The sequence below is a fragment of the Stegastes partitus genome, unplaced genomic scaffold (assembly GCF_000690725.1).
Source record: "Stegastes partitus isolate 25-593 unplaced genomic scaffold, Stegastes_partitus-1.0.2 Scaffold1615, whole genome shotgun sequence".
NCBI lineage: Eukaryota > Metazoa > Chordata > Actinopteri > Pomacentridae > Stegastes > Stegastes partitus.
The window spans coordinates 67461-92297 of record NW_007579346.1 but is presented as its reverse complement, the minus strand read 5'-3'; the positions used below and the strand labels follow the sequence as shown (position 1 = coordinate 92297).

At 41.0% G+C, this 24837-nt stretch overlaps 1 protein-coding gene across 1 annotated transcript in view; it reads left to right on the top strand.

The window, feature by feature from the left end:
* The window catches only part of LOC103371593 (calmodulin-lysine N-methyltransferase-like), a 62007-nt gene that overhangs the window by 18400 nt on the left and 18770 nt on the right, over positions 1-24837 (top strand). The window contains exons 2-6 of the mRNA XM_008300965.1: positions 22-82; positions 1419-1470; positions 6141-6204; positions 10341-10407; positions 14090-14164. Of these exons, the coding sequence (XP_008299187.1) occupies positions 22-82; positions 1419-1470; positions 6141-6204; positions 10341-10407; positions 14090-14164 (319 nt within the window). The remainder of the gene's footprint in view (positions 1-21; positions 83-1418; positions 1471-6140; positions 6205-10340; positions 10408-14089; positions 14165-24837) is intronic.

Sequence of the window (24837 nt, the reverse complement as noted above, 5' to 3'; positions counted from 1 at the left end):
CTCTCTCTCTCTGACTTTTAGGTGTGTGGCCGTCTGAGGAGGTGATGGCGCATTACTGTCTGCGGAAACGTCACATGTTCAAGTGAGTTGTTCGCCTCTTCGAACCTGCTCGTCACCAGAAGACAAGCCTGAACGATTAATGACGTGAAGATCCAAATGTCATATAGTTAAACTTCTTTCTGCTTAGCAATGCATGGTACGGTGTAATCTGACTCAGGTTTTCCATATAGATGTGGCACTTTTTCATTTTCTGCAGCAGTTTGACATCAGTTTACCGCTTAAGCATCCAAACATTTTCTTTATTGTGAACAAATGAGACATTCAGGGAGATGTTTGGCAGCGTGTAATGGCCCTCTCTCGACTATTTTTTTAAAAAAAATACAGAAAGAAGGCCGTCATTCTTTCCGAGCAAACTTATTGAAATGTTTGTTGAGACTACGGTGGAGAAAGGCGGCTCACTTAAAAAATATTTCCCCCTCCAGTAGAATTAAGGAGGAAATTGAAAACACAAATTACCAGGAAGAAGGCGGAGAGAAGTAAAGTAGCAGCATCCTTGGAAATAATAACACCTTTATTGCAGCCGAATATATCAGGTTTTTTTTTTTTCCTTTAATGCTTGATTTACATTTTTAAATTTACATTTTTGGGAATACAGTATTTCAAGTTCATAAAAACCTGCTGCCACTTTCTTGAAATTCCCTCTAATTTAAATCCGCCCGGGCCCGGCTGCAGTAAACGCTCGGCGCTCGTGTCAGCCTGTACCTTTCCATGCCACGCTGTGTTGTTCTGGGCTGCTCTTTCCCCTGCTCTTGTCTGCTGAGCGTTGGCCTGCCCTGTGGCACGGGGCTGAAAAGCACCCAGGCACTTTTGATTTCCACTCAAGGTGGAACGTCACCCTTTGATTTCCTGTTTTAACATTCAAGAGGCGGGAGGCGAGGAAGAGAGGGGGTATTGATCAGAGCGCCGTAGTGAAGGTCAGCGAGGGAGGGAGGGAGGCAGGGAGGGATGAAAGAGGACAGGGCTGGAGATGGAGGGGAAGGGAAGATGAAAGGAGGAAGAGGATGGAGAGAGAGAGAGGGGTTGAATGAGCACGCAAGCTACAGGACTCTCTGTGTGTGTGTGTGTGTTGGTGTGTGTTGGTGTGTGTGTTCCTCAGATTTCCCGCTGATTGAGCTTGTGCTTCTCAATGTTCAGTATTCAGCTTTCAGGTTGATGGTTGAATTGATATTTCTTACCCTGCTGTGTTTACTGTGTGTGTGTGTGTGTTTGTATGATAGTACGTGTGCACATCTACTGTACAGTATGTGACCAAGTGTGTGTGTGTGTGTGTGTGTGTGTGTTAGTACTAAACTGCTAGGTTTGGCTCAGCAAAGTGAATCTCACTCCCACTTGTCTCTGTCTCCCTCTCTGACTCTCAGGGGTGCAGTGTGTGAGTTAGGAGGAGGTATGACTTGTCTAGGTGGGCTCATGGTAAGTGACACACACACACACATGCGCACACACACACACACACACACTGACACAGATTTCTGCAGGAGAAATGGCTCCTCTAATAAAACTAACCCTCATCGATCAATACGCACACAGCATGGCCACCAAGTATCCATACCTATTCAAACACTATCATTCGCTTGTTGTGTGCCTCTATGTGTGTGTGTGTGTGTGTGTGTGTGTGTGTGTGTATTTGCATACCTTCACAAGTATATGCATGCAAACTCTTTACTTGCATGGCATATTTAAGTTCATCTTTAGAACATTTTATGTGTCTAGTGAGCGTCTAACTGGCTTAAATTAGAAGTTCTTCGCCTTAAGACTTAGCTCGTAGCGTCCTTGCCCACCGCGAGGATTTGAGCGGTCTGAGCGGAAACCAGCCCTCTGCACCTGCTCCTGGGTCCGTTTTCAGGTTTCAGAAACTCTGACGGGAGATTTCAGCCAATCGCAGGGCTTTTCGCCGATCGTAGGAGATAGTATAAAATCGCTACAGCTTTGCCGGTGAGAACAGGATTTGGATTAGACAGAGGATTTTTACTTGGGAGAGTGAATTCTGGCTGAAGCCCCAAATCATGCTCGATTATTGTGCTTGTCTGGTGGTGAAGAGAGTGAAGAGGATTTTTTTTTCTTCTCCAGATTTCTGCCTACTATAGCTTTAAGCAAAAAAAAAAAAAAAAAGTGTGATTTAGGTGAATTCACTGGTAAGAGAAAATATTTAGTCAGTGCAGTCCTAAATTTGACTCACTATAGAGGGAAGTGCCCTCACATTAGACTGTATGAAAGCCATCCATCTATTCACCTGCTTTACCTTGTGGAGGGTCGCAGCAGGTGGAAACCTGTCAAAGCAGACATTGGGCTAAAGGTGGAGTACAACCTGAATAAGTTATTTGCAAGGCTAACACAAAGACCCACATCCACCAATTAACCTATCGTGCATGTGTTTGGGCCTGGAGCAGCCAACACTGACATGGGGGGGTCAAAGGAAAATGCAAACACCACACAGAAAGACCCCGATCAGGCCTGTATGAAAACCAGTATAATAGAAAATATAGTATAGATAGATAGATAGATAGATAGATAGATAGATAGATAGATAGATAGATAGATAGATAGATAGATAGATAGATAGATAGATAGACGTTTGTTCACAAACACAAAACCACTCTGTGACACAAGCAGCAACATCAAGCTTTAAAAACAAGCCGGTTTCTTACCAGCAGCCCAGAGCTGGTATGTTTCACACACACACACACACACACACACACACACACACTCAGATATACTGCAGTCTGTCAGCCATAGGGTTTATTAGCCAGGGTCTTAAGGGCCCCTCCACATAGCAGGCGTCAGTGTCCCATCGATCTGTTTGATGCCATTCTGTGTGTGTGTGTGCATGTGTGTGCGTTTTATCTCTTGGCAGTCAATACACCATGTTTTGACATTGGTGGCTGGAGATGGAATCCTTCCTTCACACCTCTCCTTCTCCTCCTCCCTCCTTCATCCGTCACTGACACCACATTCGCCACATTTTCTCTGTTGTCCACATGAGCACGTCATTAAATGTTGCTGTAGTCGTTGCATTTCATGCTTCCCGTCCTCTCTGCGTTTTGTCCCCTCCTTAAGTCTTTATTTTGCTTTCTAACGTATGTAAATTTGCACACCCTGATTTCCTCTCATTATTTGTTTATTCCACTTACCCCAGTGGCGTCCTGGTAAAGTGTGCCGAAGAATTTAACATGACATTAGATTTCATTTTTAAAACACATGGTGACGTAGAAAGAGGAAATGAAATCCTGCATGAGGGGAAAGAGGCAGGTGCATAACATTCAGGTGAAGTTAGTTGGTACAGTTTTATTTTGGACACTTACCACCACTTTGAGCAGTTGGAGCTACAGTAGAAGCAGCTCTTAGCATCCAGTTGATATGATTTGTGTCAAATATTTGATCCCATTTTAGAGTCACAAATCTGTCAAGTCAGAACACACAGAAATAATACACATATATTTAGATTCAGTGCATCTTTTCAAAGGATCTTATGACCGTGTCAGTGTTGTCCCTCACAAACACACAACCAGACAACAGTAAAAAACATCTTCTTCATATCTTGTCGCTCCTCCTTGTGCCACAAAAACAATTCCGACCCCCGGCGGTGTCTTGTGTTGTCTTGCACGGGTATGTTGGTATCGATCATTTGGGTTCTGAGGGTTGCAGGTCGGGCTTTTGTGGATCGAACTTGTTGTTGTGCGTCCCACAGATTCTGGATTGGTGTGGGACCTGGGACCTTTATAGGCTGACTCATCATTCGGACTCTTTGTCATGCACCGTCCCTGAACAGTTTTTGCAGCGTGGCATCGCTCGTATCACTAGCAGGCTTGACTTTGCTCTACTTTTTGTTCAATTTCAAAAAAAAAAAAAACAAAAGCCAAAGATCAACCTGGTCTTGTGATGAACTGGACCTGGGAAGTGCACATATTGCACTTGTTTAAAAATGGCAGCTAGCTTTGGAATTGATTTTAAGATTCTTTTATTGATCTTCAAATCTCTAAATGGTCTCGGTCCTGACTGCCTGTCTGACATGATCTGGTCTGAGACCCAAAAGCTGGACTGATTTTAGATTTTAGCCTCTGGACCGGCCTGCTGAAGGACGGGAGAGGGTCAGAGGATGTGAATATCGTTGATACTTACAAATCATCATTTTATTCTGGTTTTTATCTTGTGTTGTTTATTTATTTATTTCAACTCAGTCAATTCTTATTATTGTATTATCGCTCTTGTTGTCTTGTAACTTATTGTTAATTAAACTTGTGCTCTAAACTATTTCCTGTGCAGCATTTGGACTTGCATGTAAAGATGGTTTCTTGCTCTGGAACAATACCATGTTGGGTATTACATGTCAAAATAGCATGAATGAGGTTTCCCAGCGGAACATTGCATTATAGTTCGATAATCGAAGTATGTCTGCATAGAAATCAGGAAAAAGTGCTTTTATAATTACAAACCTGACCTGACAATGCTTCAAATGTAGCATCAACCCCAAGTAAGTGTAATTAGGATGCTCTTGGTTGTCGTATTCACGCCACCTCTTAATCCTTCTTAAAACCTTTCTACCCCTGATGTCCATTCTGCTTTGATAACTCTGATGTCCATCTGACTGTCTTTCTTCCAAACATCTTCCACCACCGACAGGTAAAACGACGCACAGGATGATGCATTTGAGCAACTTTGTTGATCCTCTGAAGTTTCTGATTTGGCCTCAAATGTCTCGACAACTGTTTGGACAGATTGCGAAGACATTTGGAACAGACACTCCAAAATTTGAGTGTAAATAATTCTCAACAATATCGTGTGATTAGCTCTGATTAGCAAACCCTGCTACACTTGGAAAAGAAATTCTCAGACACTCAACGGTATTTCAGTTTAACTTAGCGCGTTAAAGTGACAGCTTACTTTGATAATGAGCTCTTCTGCTGCTAAAACATGTAAAACATCTGGGGTAAGAGTCAGTATTGGAATACTTTCTCCATACCAACATACAGAATAAGTGCAGGAATGACTGTTTTATAACCCAGCGGTGGTGGCAGGTGACAGGATGCTGCTCATGGATTGCCAGGTTGAGCTCTTAATCTTTCAGCTGGATGCTCCGGTTGAGCCTGGAGGTCCCATCCTCCATTTAAGCAGATGGTGGGACACACACAGCACTCGGTGACCCCTTCACACACACACCCTCCAGGGTCTGAACATGTGTGTGTTTGCCTGCGCGGGTACAAGCATATGTCTGCGTTCTGTTTGTCTTTATATTCCACACCGTGTATTTTCCATACGCCATTTGAGTCAATACAGCATTGAATAAGCCGTTTAGGACGATTCAGGCGGACACACCAGCACAATAACCACTTGCACTCGCGCTCGTTCGCGTGAATGTGCGCACATGCACGGTCCTTAACAGAAATTGACAGTCTGACACACACTTGCTGATATAAAACAGCATCTGCAAAGAAAAGAGACGGTGAAAAGATGAGGTTATAGTAAAGCACACACCTCTCTATCTATATCTCCCTCCGCACGGAGACACGCAGCGCAAAAGCTTTCTTTCCATTCTCCCGTCTCCCTCCCTCTCTTTCTCCCTCCGTCTCTCGCAGTCTACGCCGCAAAGTTATATGAAGGGCATCAGGCAGGCCTGGTGAGCCGAGTGCAGAGTGACAGCGGCGAACGGAGTGATGGCTCGGCCTGATAAACACCCAGCGTCAAATGAAAAGGCTCTGCGCTTGCCATCATCCCCTGTCACAATGCAATTACTGAACAGAGTGATAGCAAGATAGCAGCCCCCACCGCTAGCCACAATGATAAAAGTATTGACTGATTTGATTGAATGATTAAAATAATGCAGACATAAAAATGGGGTGAAGATAGAGAGGGAAATGGCAGGGAGGAGAGGGAGCAATGGTGAGAAAGGGCGGGGCGGGCCGGGCTGCCAAGAGTGAAGCTTTGTAGATATGGTTATGTCATTATAGTGTGTGTGAGTGTGTGTGTGTGTGTGTGTGTGTGTGTGTGTGTGCGTTCAGATGTTTGCTTCATCTAAGAGTGCTTTTGCGTTTTGTTCTTTTGTTCCTGTGTTGTTTCATTTCTCATGTCTCTTTCCTGTCTCTCAGGTTGCCATTTGTGCTGACGTGAAGGAAGTTCTGCTATCAGATGGGAATGAGAAGTCCATTCAGAGTATCCTTTCATCGTCCTCTCTCCCTCTCTTCCTGTCTATCTCTCCATCTCGGCCTCATTCCTCCCACCCCGCCTCCCCCCGGCTCACGTTTATTTATCTGGATTTGTTTCTGTGAATACTTTTGTCTTTTCCGTCGGGCTTTCAAGTCGACAAATTGTTGTGCGTTCCGGTGGAGAGAAATCACACGTGACTTGATTGATGTGATACGATTAATTCACATGATCACCCGATATACATATATGTATGAGGTTTTTCTGATATTTGTACATCAATTTAGCAAAATTAAGTTTTTACTTCACATGTAAATTGGATGCTTTTAATTTAATATAACATTTTTACAGTTATTGCTCTGTTTACGTCCATGAAGCTTGTGTGAAAGACATCTTTTTATTTACTTATTTATACGTTTATTACTTGCAGGTTGACTTGTTTGCAGGAATATTAAATTCTAATATATTTTGGGTGACAGCTGACCACGGCATCGCATGTGTGTGTGTAAATACAGGTAAAACTACACACTTTAGGCCCTCATGGTGAAAGACGTTACAGTCTGAAGCAGCTCCTTTGTCAACATCTGGAGTTTAGACTCCAGTATGTTCAAGAAGAATTCCACAAATTACACTTGTCAGGGCCTCGTCAACAGTTTTGTGTTCACTGTCATTCTATTAATAAGCCCTCAAATCCCTATTGCAATGATCAGAAGTTATCACAACTTATCATTTCTTTCACAACAGTAGAATAAATAACAAACATTACTTCCTCCAAAATGACCATCAAGTTGACTCAACACCTCTCTTCAACAGTTTTAACCTTCATAAGGGGAGGATTTTGCTTCAATATTGCTCTATTTGACTGCATATCCAATACAATGCCAACCGAATGTACATCCAGCAGTAAAACAATCGCAGCCCATTAGGTAGTAATATCCTCGTCTCGTGCTTAAACAGTCATGAAATCATCGGTTGTTGTTGCCAATTAAACGTCTTAATTAGGACGCTGCAATCCAAACCATTATTAATGCTAATAAATATGCCAGTGTCTAAATCTAGTCCATGCTGTGTGATCAGGATTCATTTCTTATGTGACGTATTAGGAGCTATACAGTGACATTTTGGAGGCAGAACAGAAAGTAGAGGCTGTTTTTTGTAACCTTCCAGCCTTAAAATCCGACATTGGAGTTTGGTTCAAAAAAAAAAAAAAGAAATAGCCGTCCACCTCTTTATTCTTTAGGCAAATGCAGTAGATGGGGCACCCACAGTGACAAATACCCAGCCAGTAGCGCTCAACATGGCATCTACCAATCCTAGCTGCCCACAATGCCAAGTTAAGAGCACAGTAATTGCCATCCTGTCAGAATTTTGCTTGAGACTTCATCTAATACTAAGGCTAGGGTTAGGGCTTGATGAGTGTTTTAGAAGCAGGAACAATCAAGGTTTGTTTAAAATGTTTTTGTGCGTGGTTAAGGTTTAGGCCTATAATTAAGTTTTTAGGACAAATCTTTAGGTGAGATTTTTTTTTTTTTTTTTTTGCCGACATTTGTTCTTTGAGTGGGTTATTGATCAACTCTGTCAGTTTGCAAACCATATTGCTCCTTTTTTTTTTTTCTCCTCCTGCTACCCATTTTACACTTCTCCCTGTCTGATCTCCTTTGTAGCCTCTTGTTTTCCTCTCTCTTTCACTTCCATCTCCTTTCATCATGCTTGTCATTTTTTTTTTTCTTCCATCCTCTGAGATCTCAGCTTTATTCGCTGAACAGCTAAGAAAAAAAAAACACAAGGAGAAGCTCTGACTTGCTACAGTTGTTTCACAAAAGCAGGAAATATAAATACACATTTCTTCCCCATTGACCGATGTGGCACTTCCATATTTAGCTCTGCTTACAATATCTCTGTCTCAGCCGTCTACAATGCTCCTTTACTGATCACAATAAGACCAAACAATAACATTATGGAGCCTGTAAAATGCACACACACAGTCGGGCACACAAACAATACGCCATTGACCGACCGCTTTGTTTCTCAGAACAAACACATAGGGAGAATTGTAAGTGAAATCATAGCGAGAATGGATCGAACACACACAGAAAGAAAAGGGAGGGTTGAGAAAGACGCATAATTCGTTCTGGGCTCTGCCAAATTGGCCCATTCACACACTGCAGACACTGTGTGGTATTTCCTCTTGCCGCGGAAGCTGTTGGTCTTATCCTCGCGCTAATGTCTGCTGTTTATCTCACATGGCCTTATTGTGCAGCAGCCAGTGTTAGAATAGAAAGAGATAGCGAGCCGTGATAGGGTTCGGTTTTATACAGTGAAATAGATGAGAAGATATGCAGGAAAGAAGTTGTGAACAGATGACATTTCGATAGATCCGGGGAGTTGATTTTTTTTTTTTTTCCCCCTTCCTCTTTTTCCTTAGAAGCAGTTGACCTCATTCGAAGTGCAGAAAACGCACACCGTGGAGAGGAGAGACTCTGTTGCTGTGACCTTGAATACTCATGTTGAAAATCAATTGAAATGTTCCATTAAGAATGATTGATGCATGTCATTGGCTGCTGCTTGTCTACTTCAAGTGACAAATATTCTTCCACTTTAATGTCCAATAATAGTCAAATCTCTGCCTCTCGCTTTCTCTTTTTTCCCCCCTCTTTATTTCTTTGTGTGTGTTTCGAAGCAGTGTGTGTGTGTGTGTGTGTGTGTGTGCTGACCTCTACCCCAGTGGTGTGCTGGTGATGAGATTACAGTAAGCTGCTCTGCTCTTCGGCCTGTCATCCCTATGCATAACACACTGGAGCACAGGTGTCCGGCGCGTGTCGTGCGTTTACATCAAAGTGTGCTAACCTACATATTATTGTGTATCCGTGTCTGCGAGGCCTCTTTGATTTTGGATCGGCTCTGCGGCTATCAATGCGTCCATCAACTTATCACGCATTCCTGCTCTCTGTCTCTATCTCGCTCGCTCGCTCGCTCGCTCTCTGTCTTTGTCGATTGGATTTGTCTCAGCTCTTTGCGGGCTTTAAAGACAAGGAAATCCTAATTGAATTGCTTTGCAACTCCACAAGCCAGTGTATTAATAGACAACTTGACATCAATCACCCTGCCTTTGTGTGTATTCATCTGTGTGTGTCTGTGTGTGTGTGTGCATGCGAGAGGGACAGTGTGAGTTTTTGTATCTGTGGTTAAAAGCCTTCCCATTGATCCAACCACAGTCTGCTGTGATCTGCTTCTACAGACCGGCTCTCTGTCCCCGGAGATCATCTCTGCTCACTCATGCCTCCTCTACGGGGGTGTTACCCATATGTGCTCTTACCTACACAGGACTTTACTTAGATTTGGTGTTTCTTGTTGTAGCTCTTTTGCAACCACTCCAGAAACCTTAAACTGAGCATCTTTAATCGGATGGTCAGCAGTTTGAAACTCCTGATTAGTTGGAGCACGAATGTTTTGATATTTGCATTTAAAAAGAATTATTGCCTCGTGGTTGTGTGCCTCCACCACCCAGTCCAGATGCTTTTTTTCCCCATCTATAGACTCATATAATTTGTATACTGAAGATTTTGATGGAATTTAATAAAAATATATTCGGCATTTTTATGGTTTGCCAAAAAAACTGATTCTATAGGACACAAAATTTGTAAGTTCTAATAATATTGGATTTTTTAAAAACAAGGGTTTATGAAGTGCTTTGATAGACATTACAAAAGCAGGATGCACAGAAGATAATACAGCAACACAAAACCAAACAGTAAAGGCCAAACAAAACCAAATTTTGTGAGGTAACGGTGACTTTTCAGCACCAAATCCTCATTGGTTTGTCCTACATGTCAAAGGAAGCTTGGTGCCAAAATTAAAGGTATATAAAATTGACTCTATGTGTAATTTTAATATTTTTCTGCTAGCAAAAGTTTGTTTTTGTATCAGAAGGAGACTATCCTGGCCAACGTTGGTTTATTCAGCGTTACTTTTATTAAAATTTTCCCATTTTGCTCATGCTTACTTTTCCACTAGAGTCCTAATTCTGGAAGTTCTTATGTACCAGGAACATTATTAAAAATCTACAGTATGCATGGCACCTTTAAGCGTGCTCCTACAGCTGAGCATGTAATATCCATGATGAATCTTTGACTCTGGAACACCAGACGTTCGACGGCTGGTTGAGACAAACAGGCAAGCTGGAAAGTTCGGATCAACACGTGTATCGTCCAGGTGAGACCAACTTTTTTTTTTTTTTTTTTTTTTAAAGTTCTTGGTGGAAAAATACGACTTTGGCTGTGGTTCTTTTTTTGACAGCAGTCAGACGGAAGAGTGGACAGCGCAAATGTCGTTGCAGTGTTCAAATATCAAGCTGGAAGTGCCTGAAATATTTCTGAAAAGTGCTCCCTTTGATTGGAGTCCTCATCGTGTGTAATGCAGGCCGGCCTCTAAGCATAACATACTGTGTGCTGCCGTGGATGTTTTTACCCAGAGTGACTTTACACTACCTGGACACTTTATTTTTTCGTACATAGTAAGTAAGAGAAATGTTTTTCTGCTCTGTACAGTCTGAGAGTGAAGTACTGCAGTGGAGTGGAAGATGCTGCAGTCAACAACAGGCTCATGTTGTAATGTATAATGTATTCTACGCCTATTTCTACATTTTAAGAACTTATGATATCTCTAAATGCCAAATTGTCATCTACTGTGTGATTTTTTTTTTGTTATCATTTAAAAACCTCATTGTAATCACAAGCAAAATGTTTTAGTTTAGCACTTTAGATGCTAAAATCATCCTGACATGAGTTCCTGAGCAGGATTTGGCTAAATCACTGGCTGACATTTTCAGACGATAAACACGGGAAACAGTTTTATTCAATTTGTGGTGTCGTCAAATATCTGTAAGTGAGGATTCTGGACCAACTTCAGATGGATAACACACACATTTATACCTTTGTGTTGTATGAATTTCTCATTTTAGATATACAAATGTAACTTAAAACATTATTATATGTCAGATTTTTCATTTTAAATCAATTGTTGATCATTTTTTTATCGCTTTTATTTTGATGGATGACAAAAAGGCTCAAATGTTGTCAGCTACATACTGTGATATCCATTCTTCAAGGGTATATACGTTCATGCGTGCAGGATAATCAGAGACAAATGGCCCCCTTTGATAGGGATATTTCATCCAGAAAGCATCGGGAGAACTTTCCACGACACCCACACACACATACAGACTCACACCTCATATGCAAGGAGGGGCTACAACATCGTTAATTGTTGTCCCCGTCTCAAAAAGCCTTTTTTTTTTCCTTCCCATTGACTGACTGTTTTGCTCCCCTACCTCTTCTCTCTGTCTCTCGCTCCTGCGCATATTTACATGAGTGGAAGATGGAGTGAAAAAGCAAACGTATAATTAGGCTACATTACTTTGATTGTTTTCTTTTCAGATTATGCCTGCTGTCATCTCTGCGCTGCAAGAGAGGGCGAAGGCCATGATGCGATTGTACAAGGGGATGGATGGGGAGGGGCATGTCGCGTGATGGTGTGTGCACATTCATGCGGATGTGTGCGTGCGCGTTGCGGCCTCCTGCTGCGAATCGAGATTGTGTTTCTAGCGGGGCCTAATGTTTTGTTTACTGAGTGTTAATAATGCCTAATTAATAATCCCCCAATCTGCCTGACAGTGTGAAAGAGAGGAAGGGGAAAATGGTGTGGAAAAATAGATGGAGAGGAAAGCTGGGCTCTTCCAGCACAGCCCTTACACCGTCTAGAGCCGAATCGTAGCAAGAAAGAACAACACTAGCAACCTGCTACAAACAACTTGAAGTGAACTTCAAAGCAGTTCGGCTCGTTTCAGATTGTCTGAGCACGATGAGTGGCCAGGAGCTGAGAAACACAGGAATGAAATACAGACTGAGTGAGACTGGTGGAAACAGAGAAACCCAGAGACCAGAAAGACACAGGGACTGAACATTTCCTGCACGAATAGCAAGAACAACAAAACCATATGTTGTATATAAAAATGTACACAGCAAGCAAATTAATGGTAAATGGTCTGCACTTATATAGCGCTTTTATCCAACTGTCACCAATGGCGACAGAGCTGCCATGCAAGGTGCTGCCTGCCATTGGGAGCAACTTTGGATTCAGTGTCTTGCCCACTTCGACTGTGGAGGGGCAGGAGATCAAACCGTCAACCTTACGATTGGAGGACAACCTGCTCTACCACCTGAGCCACAGCCGCCCCTAAATTAAAGTCTTTGGTTGGATTCAGGGCCTTTAAAATATGAGAGTCGATCAAAAAGTTCTGGGGCTGGCCATAGTGCGAGTGAACACATCACGGACTGCAAACTGGAGCAGAGAAGAAAACTTTAAATTCTGTGAATCAGCAGCCATATCGTTGTGTTATGGTTCATTATTGGTGATAAGAGATGGATCTGTGGCTACTATCAGAAGAGGAAACTGCAGTTTTCACTCTAAAACCAGACAAGGTGAGGAGTAGATGAGAAACAGGCTCATTGTTTTCTTCAACATTTCCATGGCAGAGTTCTATGGTAACGTCCTGAGGCATCTGAGGGAGAACATTCACGTAAACGACCTGAGCTGTGGCACGATTGCATGCAGGTGTTCCACTGTGCACCCGGTGACAAAACGTTGATTAAGCGTCATTCTTTTCAACACAATCATCATTCCTCACCTACACTACAGTTAGGTTCAGTTAGGTTCAAGTTGAACAAGTTGAAACTCACCACCGTAGCAGCCCGGGCTTGATTCCAACCCATGGCATGGATTTGCTGTGCGTTGCTCACCCTTCCTCTCTCTCTTCAACCGTCCGTACAATAAAGACCAAAAAGACCACCGAAAAATAATCTTCAAGAAAAAACAAACAAGTGAACGTACTGCTCTTGGAAACATATTGCTGACTAAATTATGACAGAAGTAACTGAATCAAAACTTGCATGCGACTCAAGCTCTCTGGTGAAAAGCCCTCCTGGCCTCCAAACAACTGACCAATGACTCTAAACTGGGCACTTTAATCAAGCCTTTCACACCTTTCAAAGCTTCTCTTTGAGGCCTAATATCCACCTAAATATGGAATTATTTTCAAGAAGACCACCAACGCACTGATCAGAAGGAGTGATGTTAGCTAATGACATCATAACGACTTGTGCAAACTACTTACTAACTTAGTATTTCAGGATAGAAGTTGATACAAGAAGCTGGAGATAGAGACGTTTTGGAGACACCACCATGTGGCCCTCGTTGGTATTGCAGTTTAACGTGCAGTGATTGTTTGGGAAAAGCAGTAGAACACATGAAACTTCTATCTCTTAGAAACACTTTGACTCCTCTTTTAGCTTTAAATAAAATAAACTAATAGCTTGCCCCATCATGTGTGTTTTCTTGTGTTGTATTTTTTAGTGTTTATTGTAATGCGCAAAGGATTGAAAAGTACTTATCAGATTCATTATCCTTGTATTTCTAAGGCACAGCTTTCTTGGTTACGTCTATAAAGTGGAACCAAAAAAACAAGGAACCTGTACGGTGGTGGCCGCTCTGTTTGTGTCTGTCTGTGTGTACGTGTGTGTGTGTTCACATGGTATAAATGTCAAGTGTCATGTCAGAAGCTCCCTCTCTTTACCTCACAGATGACATGTCTTCCCTCCCTGACGCTTTCTCCGAGTCTCTATTGAAGCAGAAAAACAGTGGGGGTCAGGGAGAGAGGTGACAGAGAGCAGGGAGAGAGAGAGAGGGGCGAAAGAAGCAGCGAAGGACGAAAAATAAAAACACGGACAAAGAGCTTTTTCCTCGGTTTGGTGTTTTTTATCGGCGCCGCTTGTCTTCCGTCGCCATTCCTGCAGATGCTAAACTTGCGGTCTTTCTTTTCTATGTGTGTGTGTTACAGGGTGGTGAGGTGGGACTGTGAGCTGGATATTTCAGCGCTGGAGGGTCACTTTGATGTCGTCATGTGTGCAGACTGGTAGGTTCACGCACACACACACACACACACATGCACACACACACACAGATTTGTCGCTGTGTGTGCGTTCATGACATTAATTTTCACTTTTGCGAGACAGTCCTTACATGGCCCCCCACCAGCACCTGGACCTTCCCCTGCCTCGTCCACACACTCACACACACACACACTCACACACACACATACATACATATGCTCAGACGCCCGCCTGCCTCCATTTTACACCAAATTGCCTCGTTTTCATGCTTGGTGTCCCAGCAAATGGATGACTTAGGCAAATTGCAAATAATTGCGCCTTGACAAGGAAGGAGACTCAGTAAGATAAAGGAAGAGTTGAGGGTAGACGGAGGGAGGAGCAGAAATGGAGATGGAAATGGAGAGATAGTGCAACATAAACATACCAATTAGCCCATCGGTCATTGAAATGTAGATCTTGTGACCAATCAAGAATTACATCGTGTTTTTTGTTGTTGTCTTTATTGCTCACCTGTACTCCGTGAGGTAAAATGCATCATTTCAGTTGCACCACTGCACAATGACATGCTTGGAAAAAAAAATCAAAGAAAAGGTAAGAATCGTCTGTGGAAGAAATTGCTCCCGTGGAATCTTCTTTTTTTTACTTTTCTTTGTGGCTCGATTGGAAGTCGTGTGCTTTCAGAAGTTGCGCAACCTTGACTCGTTTGTACTCGCGTACAGAAGGAGCTGTGATGGTAGAGTACATGAAAAGATAGATAAACCATGCTCATTGAAGCTACTGTATCCAGGACCCGGCCTTGTGGTACTACAAAGAAAAGATAGAGTTTATAAAACAAGGCCTAGAGTTATATCGTTTTGCTGGAGGGCATTTACTGTAAACTCCCAATTTATATTCTTGACGTATGAAAGAAAATGTTGCGGCTTAAAGGATCTGATTCATTTGTATTGAAGTTACATAATAATATATAATTTTTATATAACCTCTCAAAGCTGGAGGTGTTTTACAGAATATTAAAATATGCAAAGCTTTAGAAAACAACCATAAAACATGAGTAAAGACAGTGCAGCCCTAAAAAGAGCAGCAGCAGAGCATCGGGTGAGGAATAAAATATGTTTTTATACAAATGCTTGCACAAGAGGAGGAAAGGAGGAAGTGACGGAGCTGCTCTGATCCTTAAGAGGAGCTCGTTTGGGGGCTAACAAAGCTGAAGCATCGTCCCCTTTTGTTTTAGCCATGGGACTTCTCAGATTAAAGGGTTTGAGGGGCAGAAAACGGTATTTAGAGTTCAGACATGTAGCGTGGAGCTACAGCGTGAAGTTTGAAAGTAATCAGCTGAATAAACTAGTCCCTCGATTTAGTTAGTATCTGCTCTCTGGATAGGGTGCTTCTCATGGACTCCAGCTCAGCCTTCACTATAAAAGGTTTTGGGGCTTGGTTGTCCCAGGAAACATCAAACACAGCTGACGTGGTCCTCGCTCTAAATGCAGCTCAGGAAACCCAACGAATGCCTCAAGAAGATGAAGAAGAAGAAGCAGCTGTTTTAGAAGAGGAGGAGAACGCTGACTGAGATGATGGTTTCTGGAGGAATCAGGAGACTTTCTGATGATATGTCACATTTCATCATCTTGCAAACTCTGTGAAGCAAACCCAAATGATCTGTTTGGCAAACTCTCAGACTGTGCATCCACCAGAAAACAAACTGGGCCCGTGTTCGGTGCAGCATACCAGATCCCCCGGGCCTATTCTTGTTATGGAGTTGCACCGACCGTCACGGTTTTCTTGTCGTTTAACCAAACGCAATGAACAAAGGAGGTCTTGTTGTTGCTTTTAGAAAGTCATCATGATGTTTTTTTTGTGCATGTGTGGGAAACGTATGCAAGTCTACAGCTGTCCTGGACGTCTGAGGTTCAGGTGGCAGCGCGTTGTCCACTAATGGCAGGGCTGGCGGTTCATCCTCCCACATCCCCTCCACATGCAGAAGTCTCCTTGTGCAACTGTGTTTACCAGGAATCCCGTTCCTGACGTATAACAAATGTGTTTTACATCTGCAGATCTGTAGCATTTATTTAACTATTTTATTGTTGCTTCTTTCCAACCAGCTGGTTACAAACTGTGATATTTTTTCTAAACCCAATCAAACAGCAACTAAAAGTAAACAAGTGAAAACAAAACTTCTAAGAGTGTTAGAATAATTGTCCCACATGGGGCGGTTACTCTGGAGCTATAAGTTATTCTGCTAACTGATACCTCCATCCTCCCGTCCTGTTTTAATTGTTTGCTGCTCTTATAAGCTGGAAGCGGTTCCTTCTGTGGCAGACGTGAGAAAATACGTGTTTTAAAATGTAAACAAGGATGCAGGTTAGTTGTATAGGAATTTAATTTTAGGGAGACAGGGAAGGTGTGAGAATGGATGAAAGAGAATCCCTGTAAAGCACTTTGAGCATCACAAAAACAGAAAACTTACAGTTTTTAAAACAATTTTTAACTGTAATTTAAAAAAAAAAAATTACAGCTAGGAACTAGTAAAGTCACAGGAAAAAGCTTTTAATTTATATGTTGACTGTAACACAACAGGATAAAACTATAGATAAAACTGTATTTTTACGAATGGAGACACTTCACACTGTTCTCCTGTATTTAGATCAGTTAAAAAATAAAAAATAAAATCATTATTTCACGTTTCGTCGTTTAAAAGAGTAATAGTGAATATTTTTTAACTGTTATTTTACATATTGAACATGTTTTCTTAAATTACAGATAATATCTAATAAAATCACAGAAAAATCTCAGAAAAAGTGTTACTTTGCATGTTAACTGTTAAAAAAAGAAGTTCAAAACTGTAAATAATTTCAATATTAAAGATTTGTAGTTTTTGCAAACAGAAATCTATGTTTTCTCAGTGTGACATTATAGAATTACTGTTTAACTGTATTTGAATTAGCTAAAAATATTATTATTTTATAGATATTTGCAGCTATTTTCAACTAAATTTTTTTTTTATTAATTGATTTTTATTTTTATTTTTTTTATTTTTACAGCCTTTAGCCGCTACAAATTTCCGCATTTTTAAACATCTTTTACTCTCTGGTAGAGGTCAATAATGTAGTCGCTAAACACAGGGGTAAATGAAGTTTAGCTCTCTGAATATAAAGGGCTGTCGACCCTGAGAACAATGTTAAAGGATCAGAAGACACCCGTCCCATTCTTATTTATTTTCTTAAAGCAGACCTGAGGATGTGGTCCAGCTGCTGTATGTGACACTCCTCAGCCTGCGAGGAAAACCTGAAGTCATGATGTCTCTGAGGATAACTGTGAACACTGGTGGTCATGGAAGAACGCGCCGGCTCCTTCTATGGAGCTATAAACTTTTACAGATGGGTAAACAGCGCTTGGCCTCCACCACAGCTGCACACTCACATGCACCGCAAAGATGGACACGCTGTTGGCTGAGGAGAAAGCACTTGACTACTTTCTGACTTCACAAACAGCGAACAAAATCAGCGAGCGTGTGTGTGTGTGTGTGTGTGTGTGTGTATCCATCTGCACAAGTGTGTGCATGTGTGCTAAGTGCAGCATTAGCAAACGCTCTTATCATTATTTTAATGTCACGGTCATTACAAGTAATAGTCAGGTACAACACCCAGAGAGAGAAAGAGAGCAGGCAGCTAATAGAGGATATTTTACAGTGAGCAGCGTATATGCACATGTGTGTACGACGGCTAGAAGCAGATCGTGTTAGAACAGAGTCAATCGTATGTGAAGTTTTGATATCGCCGGTGCTTTTCCCGTTCCTCTCAGCGGAGATCCACGCTGTGTGCATGTGCTCCGAGATGGGTTTTTTTTTTTTTTTCCCGTGTGGCGCCATCTTTTCGGCGAGAGTGTGCGCGACTGAGTGATTGTGCGATAATTGCAGTGGTGGTGGTTGAAGAGTGATGGCTGACCGATTAACGGGCTCGTCATTGTGATGATCACCTGCGAAAAGGTCAACAACATGACTTCCTCTCCGATTAATTATAGCTTCTACAGGTAGCAGTGGAGCTACCGCTGAGAGGAGAGGAGGGGAGTAAGGAAAGGGAAAGAGTTTGGTGTAACATTGTCTATCATTAGCCTGTTTTGTGCCTTCTTCTTCTTTTTTTTTTTTTTTGCGGGTATCCTGCCTATCCTCGATGAAGGGGGTTTATGCAAAAGTAGAATTGTCGACGGATGGAGTGGGCTTTGCCATTAGAGATGTTATTTAAGTGCTGTTAAAGTTATGAATCTGGGGCCACTTACTGCTTTAGAAACTTGATAATGTGGCGAAATTGCACCTCTTGAGGAAGACATTATGAACTGTCCCTCTATGTGATGTAGGAAACTTTCACCGCGGCTGCAGAAAGCGGCTCGATCCGCGTCCACATGTTGTCAAGCAGTTGTGCGTTTGGTTTAATGCTCTGTTGCTATCCATAGACGTGACATTTGCTTTGGCATTTTCTCATCTGATGCATTGAAATTCATACTTTATAATGCAGAGTTTTAAATTTTAAGTGCACATATTGGTTTTTTGGGAGGGGACTGTTGGTCAGATGACTTGTGTTGAAACCAAATAAAACAAAGCAGAACACAGGAATGACTGCCACCACTGCTGCCGCTGGTCGTTTTACAGAAAGTCAACCACTTCTATCAATACCAATTTGAATAACACCCATTTTGGTGTCACAGTTTTTTGAGCTGATTTTGGACAGCTGCAATGCGTTGAATCCAAATATGACATTGGTTTTGCTCAGTGAGGTCAAAATTTTGATTTGATGAAACATGCAATTTACTTGTATTTACCTTTACAAATGTTTACGCTCATCAACTCGTGGATCATTCAGCTTATGGAAAGGATCAGAAAATGAAATTTGTCCTCTGAAATCCGATTTCATGTGAGAAATACTAAAATAAATCAATCGCTAATGTCAAAAAATGGAACTGATTTAATGGTAAAATTGATTTTTTTAAAATCGAGTTGGCATAAAAACCTGAGCTGATACAGAAAAGCAGATGTCACTTTTGGATTCAGCGTTGCAGAAATGTCCTAAATCAGTTTTAAAAAATCCAAGACACCTTCAAAAAAGTGTTAGTTTGTGTAATATACTCTCAAAATACATCTTTATAAATACAGTTAGAGACATCTCCTGATCAAACATAACGAAAGTGTTAACATGGGAATCAGGGATGTTATCTAAGTGCTGTTGAATCTGTTGCCGGTTGCTGCTTGAGAATCTTAGTAATATGATAAAACTGCAGCACTTGAAGACTTTATGAACTGATCTGGAGATAGTTCTTTGTCTCTACTGTTTGATGTCGTCTCTACATCTTAATTATCCAGCAGTGAGAGCCAATCACAGCAGTTCACTGTCCAGCCCAGTTTAGCTTCCAGAGGTTTATCAGGTCATTTCACATCATGTAAGGTGAACTGGTTTGTGTTTGAAAATGCATTAAACACAATTTTAGACAAATATTTTCTACTAAAATAAAAAGGGTACATTGTCACGTGAAAAAACATGATGACAACTGTATGAGATGAATGTATTTGACTTCATTCATTCACCATAAATCAGCTCTGAGCTGGTTGGTTAAAAGCAGAAGAGAACGTTTAGCATCAGCTGTTTCCACTGTCTGTCAGATCAACACAAACCTTCCATCCTCCACAGTTGGGTAAATTGTCAAAAGGTCTGAGGACTTGCTAAGAGAAGGCCGACCCAGACAGACCTGCAGCAGACTGAACCATGTGAGTAAAGCGTCTCCCAGAGAGACGTCGTGTCGTCGTCGTTGCTGTAACCGCTGTCGGTTCATCAGAGCCATGACGCCGGCTGCTCGGTGACGTGTTGGCTAGCTGGTGATCTGAAATGCTGCTTCATGTGGAAAACAAGGGAAACGAGGGAGTTATTGCAAAGAAACATTACGACTTTCTAATAACTCCATCCAGAATGGCAATGCAACGTATGCTCTATTTCTTGCATCCAAAGATATGGAACCAGTTTGAACACAATTGGAACACAAAGTCAAAAGCAATAAATTCACATTTTCTGGCTGGCTTTGCAAAGACGTGTGTGCTGGCCATGACGTCCTGCTGTTTCACTCTGAAGTGTGGCGGCTGTCCTGAGAGAGAAGCTCTGCAGCGGCTGTTCAAGCTATGCAACCAAATCCCAGTTCATAAGGAAGTAAGATGATGCAAGACTTTTGTGATCCAAGAAAGCTGTCGGTGCCTCTGAATCTAAATTATCCTGAACTGAGCTATAGAAACTGTGTCCTGACTGATGGACACAAGCATATGTCATTAATTACGGTAAGCTGGTAAGTGCAAATGTTAGATGGATGTTTTAAAAGGATTGTTTAACAGATAAAAGTTCTCTACCAGTATTTAATGTGACACTTGAAAAAAAAAAAGTATATTTAAAAAAAAAAAATTAACTGTAATTTTTAAAACTATTTTCAGCTATTTTATAGATTTTTCCTGTTTTGTTAAATTAAAGATAGTAGCTAGTAAATTACAGAAAAAAAACATATTATTTGCTCTTATAAAAAAAAACTAAACAAAACAGGCCAAAGCTGTAAATAATGTCCTCATCAAAAAATCTGTATTTTTGCATTTCACTGGAAGCTTTTATTGTCAAATTACTCTTTTTTTTCTGTATTTAAATCAGCAGAAAATATTATTTTACAGATATTTTCTTTCATTTTAAAGAAAAAAAAATATTTTAAGGATTGAAAAATGGAAAATCATTTTTAATTAATTATTATTAGCATGTTGACTGTTAAAAAATAACAACAAAAACTGGAAATAGTGTTCAAAAGTTTCATGTATTTTTTTTTTTTACCGATAATAATTTCTTTTACAATGCGTGACCTTAAAATTACACCATATTACTGCATCCACACCTGCTAAAAATATCATTATTTTGCATTATATTAGGTCATTTTCACCTTTTGAAAAACATTAAAGCAGTCATCTTTTTTTTTTTTTAATTTATTTGTTTGGTTACTCTTTTTTAAACAGATTTCTTCTTATTATATATTTTTTGATCCCGTCAGGAGGAGGTCCTTTAAAACAAGTGTGACGTGCAAACTTTGAGCAGCTGCACTAATAATGGACATTTCAGGGAAGCAGGAGCCATCTTGTGCCCAGCAGTTAAACCCGACGATCTCAGTCTTCCAAAAGTGGCTCACAGAGAGAAAACAGACAGTTTGCAGGAACACTGTAGCCGTGCACATTATTTTGTTGTGTGTGTCTGGCAGACGGAGACAGAGGGAGGGATTCCTGCAGTGGGCATGTGGGTGGCAGAGAATCTTTGGCTGGGATGTTGGCATGTCTGCTTTCTCCAAAAGCTGTCCATGTGTGGGCAACGAGATAAAGTCCTGTTTGTGTGTGTGTGTGTGTGACGGTTTGCGCGCGTGCATGCAGTTTTGTTTTCATGCAATATCTATGTCATTTAAGTCTTCTGTACATTCACACTCTTTATGCATACGTTTGTGTTTCATTTTAGGGCTGACAGTTACACTGAATTGGATTAGATTAGAAACTCAAATTGCTGGCAACACAAAACACAAACGTGTCTGCTGGAAGCTCGACGTGATGAGCGGGAAGTCAGACGTGGCAGCTTGTTGCACTGCTGATGGTGTTGAATCAGCATCACATACATCAAGAAAAACATGTTGTTTTTATTATTTATGTTTAATGTATCACACAAACTTAGCATCTTGTGTGTGCTTGTGTTTAAGAATAAGTTGTTCTGAAGGATCGTTTCTCTTTCACGCTGTTTCATTTCATCCTGCAGCGGTCAACCACTCCAATGAAACCAATCAAGGAAATGTTTTGCTTTGTAACAGTACGTATCCCTTTTCCAACACATGCATAGATTTGTCAACCTTTTGTCTTTTTATTTTCCAGTATCGCAGCACTTATTTCTTCTACTAGCCTTTTTATACAGAAACCCTTTGTTTCTCTGGGTCTCTGACAGTGGAATGAAATTGTCTCTTTTGGTTTTTTCAAAATAGTTGCATTACAAATGACTGAAAATTGAAACAGCCACAAGTCAATAGAGGAAAAATTAGTGAAATAGCTGCATTAAATGACTTTAATAACATAACAGACTGAATACATGGTGACGGTTTTAGTGTTAACAGTCTTTAAGGAGCGTCATGTATTTACCACATTACACTTCTCAAGCTGTGTATTTAGTGTCAATGCATCCTGTTTTGTTTTCCAAAAATGGCAGCACATGTAATAACAGGGGATTTCTTGGATAGCCCTTGACTAAATAATATAAAAAGAAATTAGTTGGATATTCTTGGAGGTATTTTTTTTTAACTTAAAGGAGCAATTAAAGATGAAAAATATTAAGAAATGTCAAGAATATTCTAAGAAATTGGGGAAAAAAACACTGTAAATATTACTTGAGTTAATCTAATAAAATATTGGCACTGACAAGAAAGTTTATTGGATTATTAATTCTGATCTGATTTCTACAAAACCAAGGACATTATATCTGCTTCGAATTTAGTTTTGCTCATTTTAGATATACGGCAACAAAACACACATATATCAGTTGTTAATAATAATTTTTTTCCTTCTGTTCAATACATATATGTGTGCAGTCGTCCTCAAATGTATTCATAGCCTCCCATTAAAGAAGGAAAAAAACAAAACAGCTGTCACTGAAATAAGCTGAAATTGACAAATAAATAAAAATTTCATGAAAATCATGACATTGCTTCTGAATTGTGGTTCAACAGAAATATTTTTAAAAAACAAGCAAACAAGCCTGATGGGACCCATAAACTAGTATTTAGTTGAACAACCCTTTGAGCCAATCAGGTGTTTTCTGTAACTCTCAGTCAGACTTGTGCACCTGTTGACAGGTATTCTGATTTCACTGCTCATCAGCAAAGGGCTCCGGGACATCTTTTTATTTTTTTAAATTATTCTTTTCAACCACAATTCAAAAGCAATGTCTTATTTCACTAATTTATAATTTAACAAATTTGTATTTATTATTACTTTTTTCAGTTTCTAGTAATTTAAGTGACTGTTGTGAATTTTGCCTTTTCTTTAATGGAAGGGTATGAATATATTTGTATGCACACCCCCTGCATCCTAAATCACCCCTTTGGGAGACTAGACTTCGATGATGTAATTTGTTTCCACGGTCTCACCCTGGCGGCCTTGACGACACCCCACACATGCGAGTGGAAGCAGACAAATATAGCAGCGACACCCACCGTGACCTCCGACCTCCAGTCGGCATTGACTGGAGTTCACTGGGCCGTCCTGACTGGGAGGGGTCGGCCTGAGACAATAGGCCTCTGACAGACTGGGAGCATCAGAGGTGACCTCAAAGGGAACGAACACTCAATTTGGGAGTCCATAAACATTCACACGACACCATGAAGCAGTGAATCGCGGCCTGTCAGAGACTCCTGTAAGTGTCAAAAGGAGATTATTGTAAATTTGCAGACAGTAATAAGTTGCCAGAAACTAACAACAAATCTCTTTCTTCCTTAATAATATGCGACAAGAGACTTCTTTACTTCTGTAAAGGCGGCTTATATTATTTAAATCTTATCGGCGTTTGTCGGGTATAAAAGAAGTCAAGTTGACATTTACCTGAAACAATGAACAGAACTCTGAAATACCAGAGACGTAGAATTATTTAAGGTGTCGCTGTAAAAGAACCAGATAACAGCGACAGCGTTTACCTGATGTCAGAGCTGCTTAAACAAACAGCCAGAGTGGTCACAAGTTGAAGCTAATGTCTTATTTATAGCTTTGGTTTCTTTAAATGTTAAATAGTTATCGTCTGCCCCGTCTACACAGAGGAGTTTTGCATCTTCTTTTGTTATTTATACCATTTATTTCCCCATTTTTGTCCCCTTTACAATCAGATGTCTTTAAAGCAGCCATCAGTAGTGACTCCGGCTCTTGTTTTCTTTCCACCGTTGCCCCCTGAATGACACTCCTTTGTCCTCTGGGTGCCCCGGTGCCTTACCTCCACCCAACCAGCTCACTTCCTTGTTTTTCTTGCCACTCACTTGTCCTGTGAACTGATATCTGTGGCAAAATAAACCAAACAGAGACCTCTCACCTTTCACGTCAAATAAACTTCACACCTCTGTCTGGCCTGAGAAGAAAAATAAACTCCACGCATACTGTCACACACATCCTGGGAGGGTAAGAAGAGTTTGTGGAGGTAATCTGTGCCTTTGTCTTGGACAGAAACGAAGCCTTTAAGCTGCATTTATCTTTTCTAACAGGCAAACATGCACACACACACACACACACACAAAGAGAAGACAACACATCTGTGTAGGTATGGGCAGAGATGCAGGGAGGAGATTCTGTTACATGCACCTCTCATTCCTCGCCGGGATCAGAGGATTTTGAACGAGGAAAGGTCAGAGACTGCGATTTGGAAGGTTGCGTCCAGATTGCCACTCCACTGGCCAGTTGGACGGATGTGCAGGATTATGTCAAATCTGCACTGTATTGTTGCATTTTAGTCAAATTACTCCGCTCTCATCTGTGATAATAGGCACACACACACACACACACCAGCACACACACATTCATAGTCGTAGCACACTACTTACTTGCATAATGGATTGAAATTTGCCATTGTGGGGAGATAGACAGGTGTTACTTTGTTTAGAATGATTGGAGTTGATTTGGGACTCG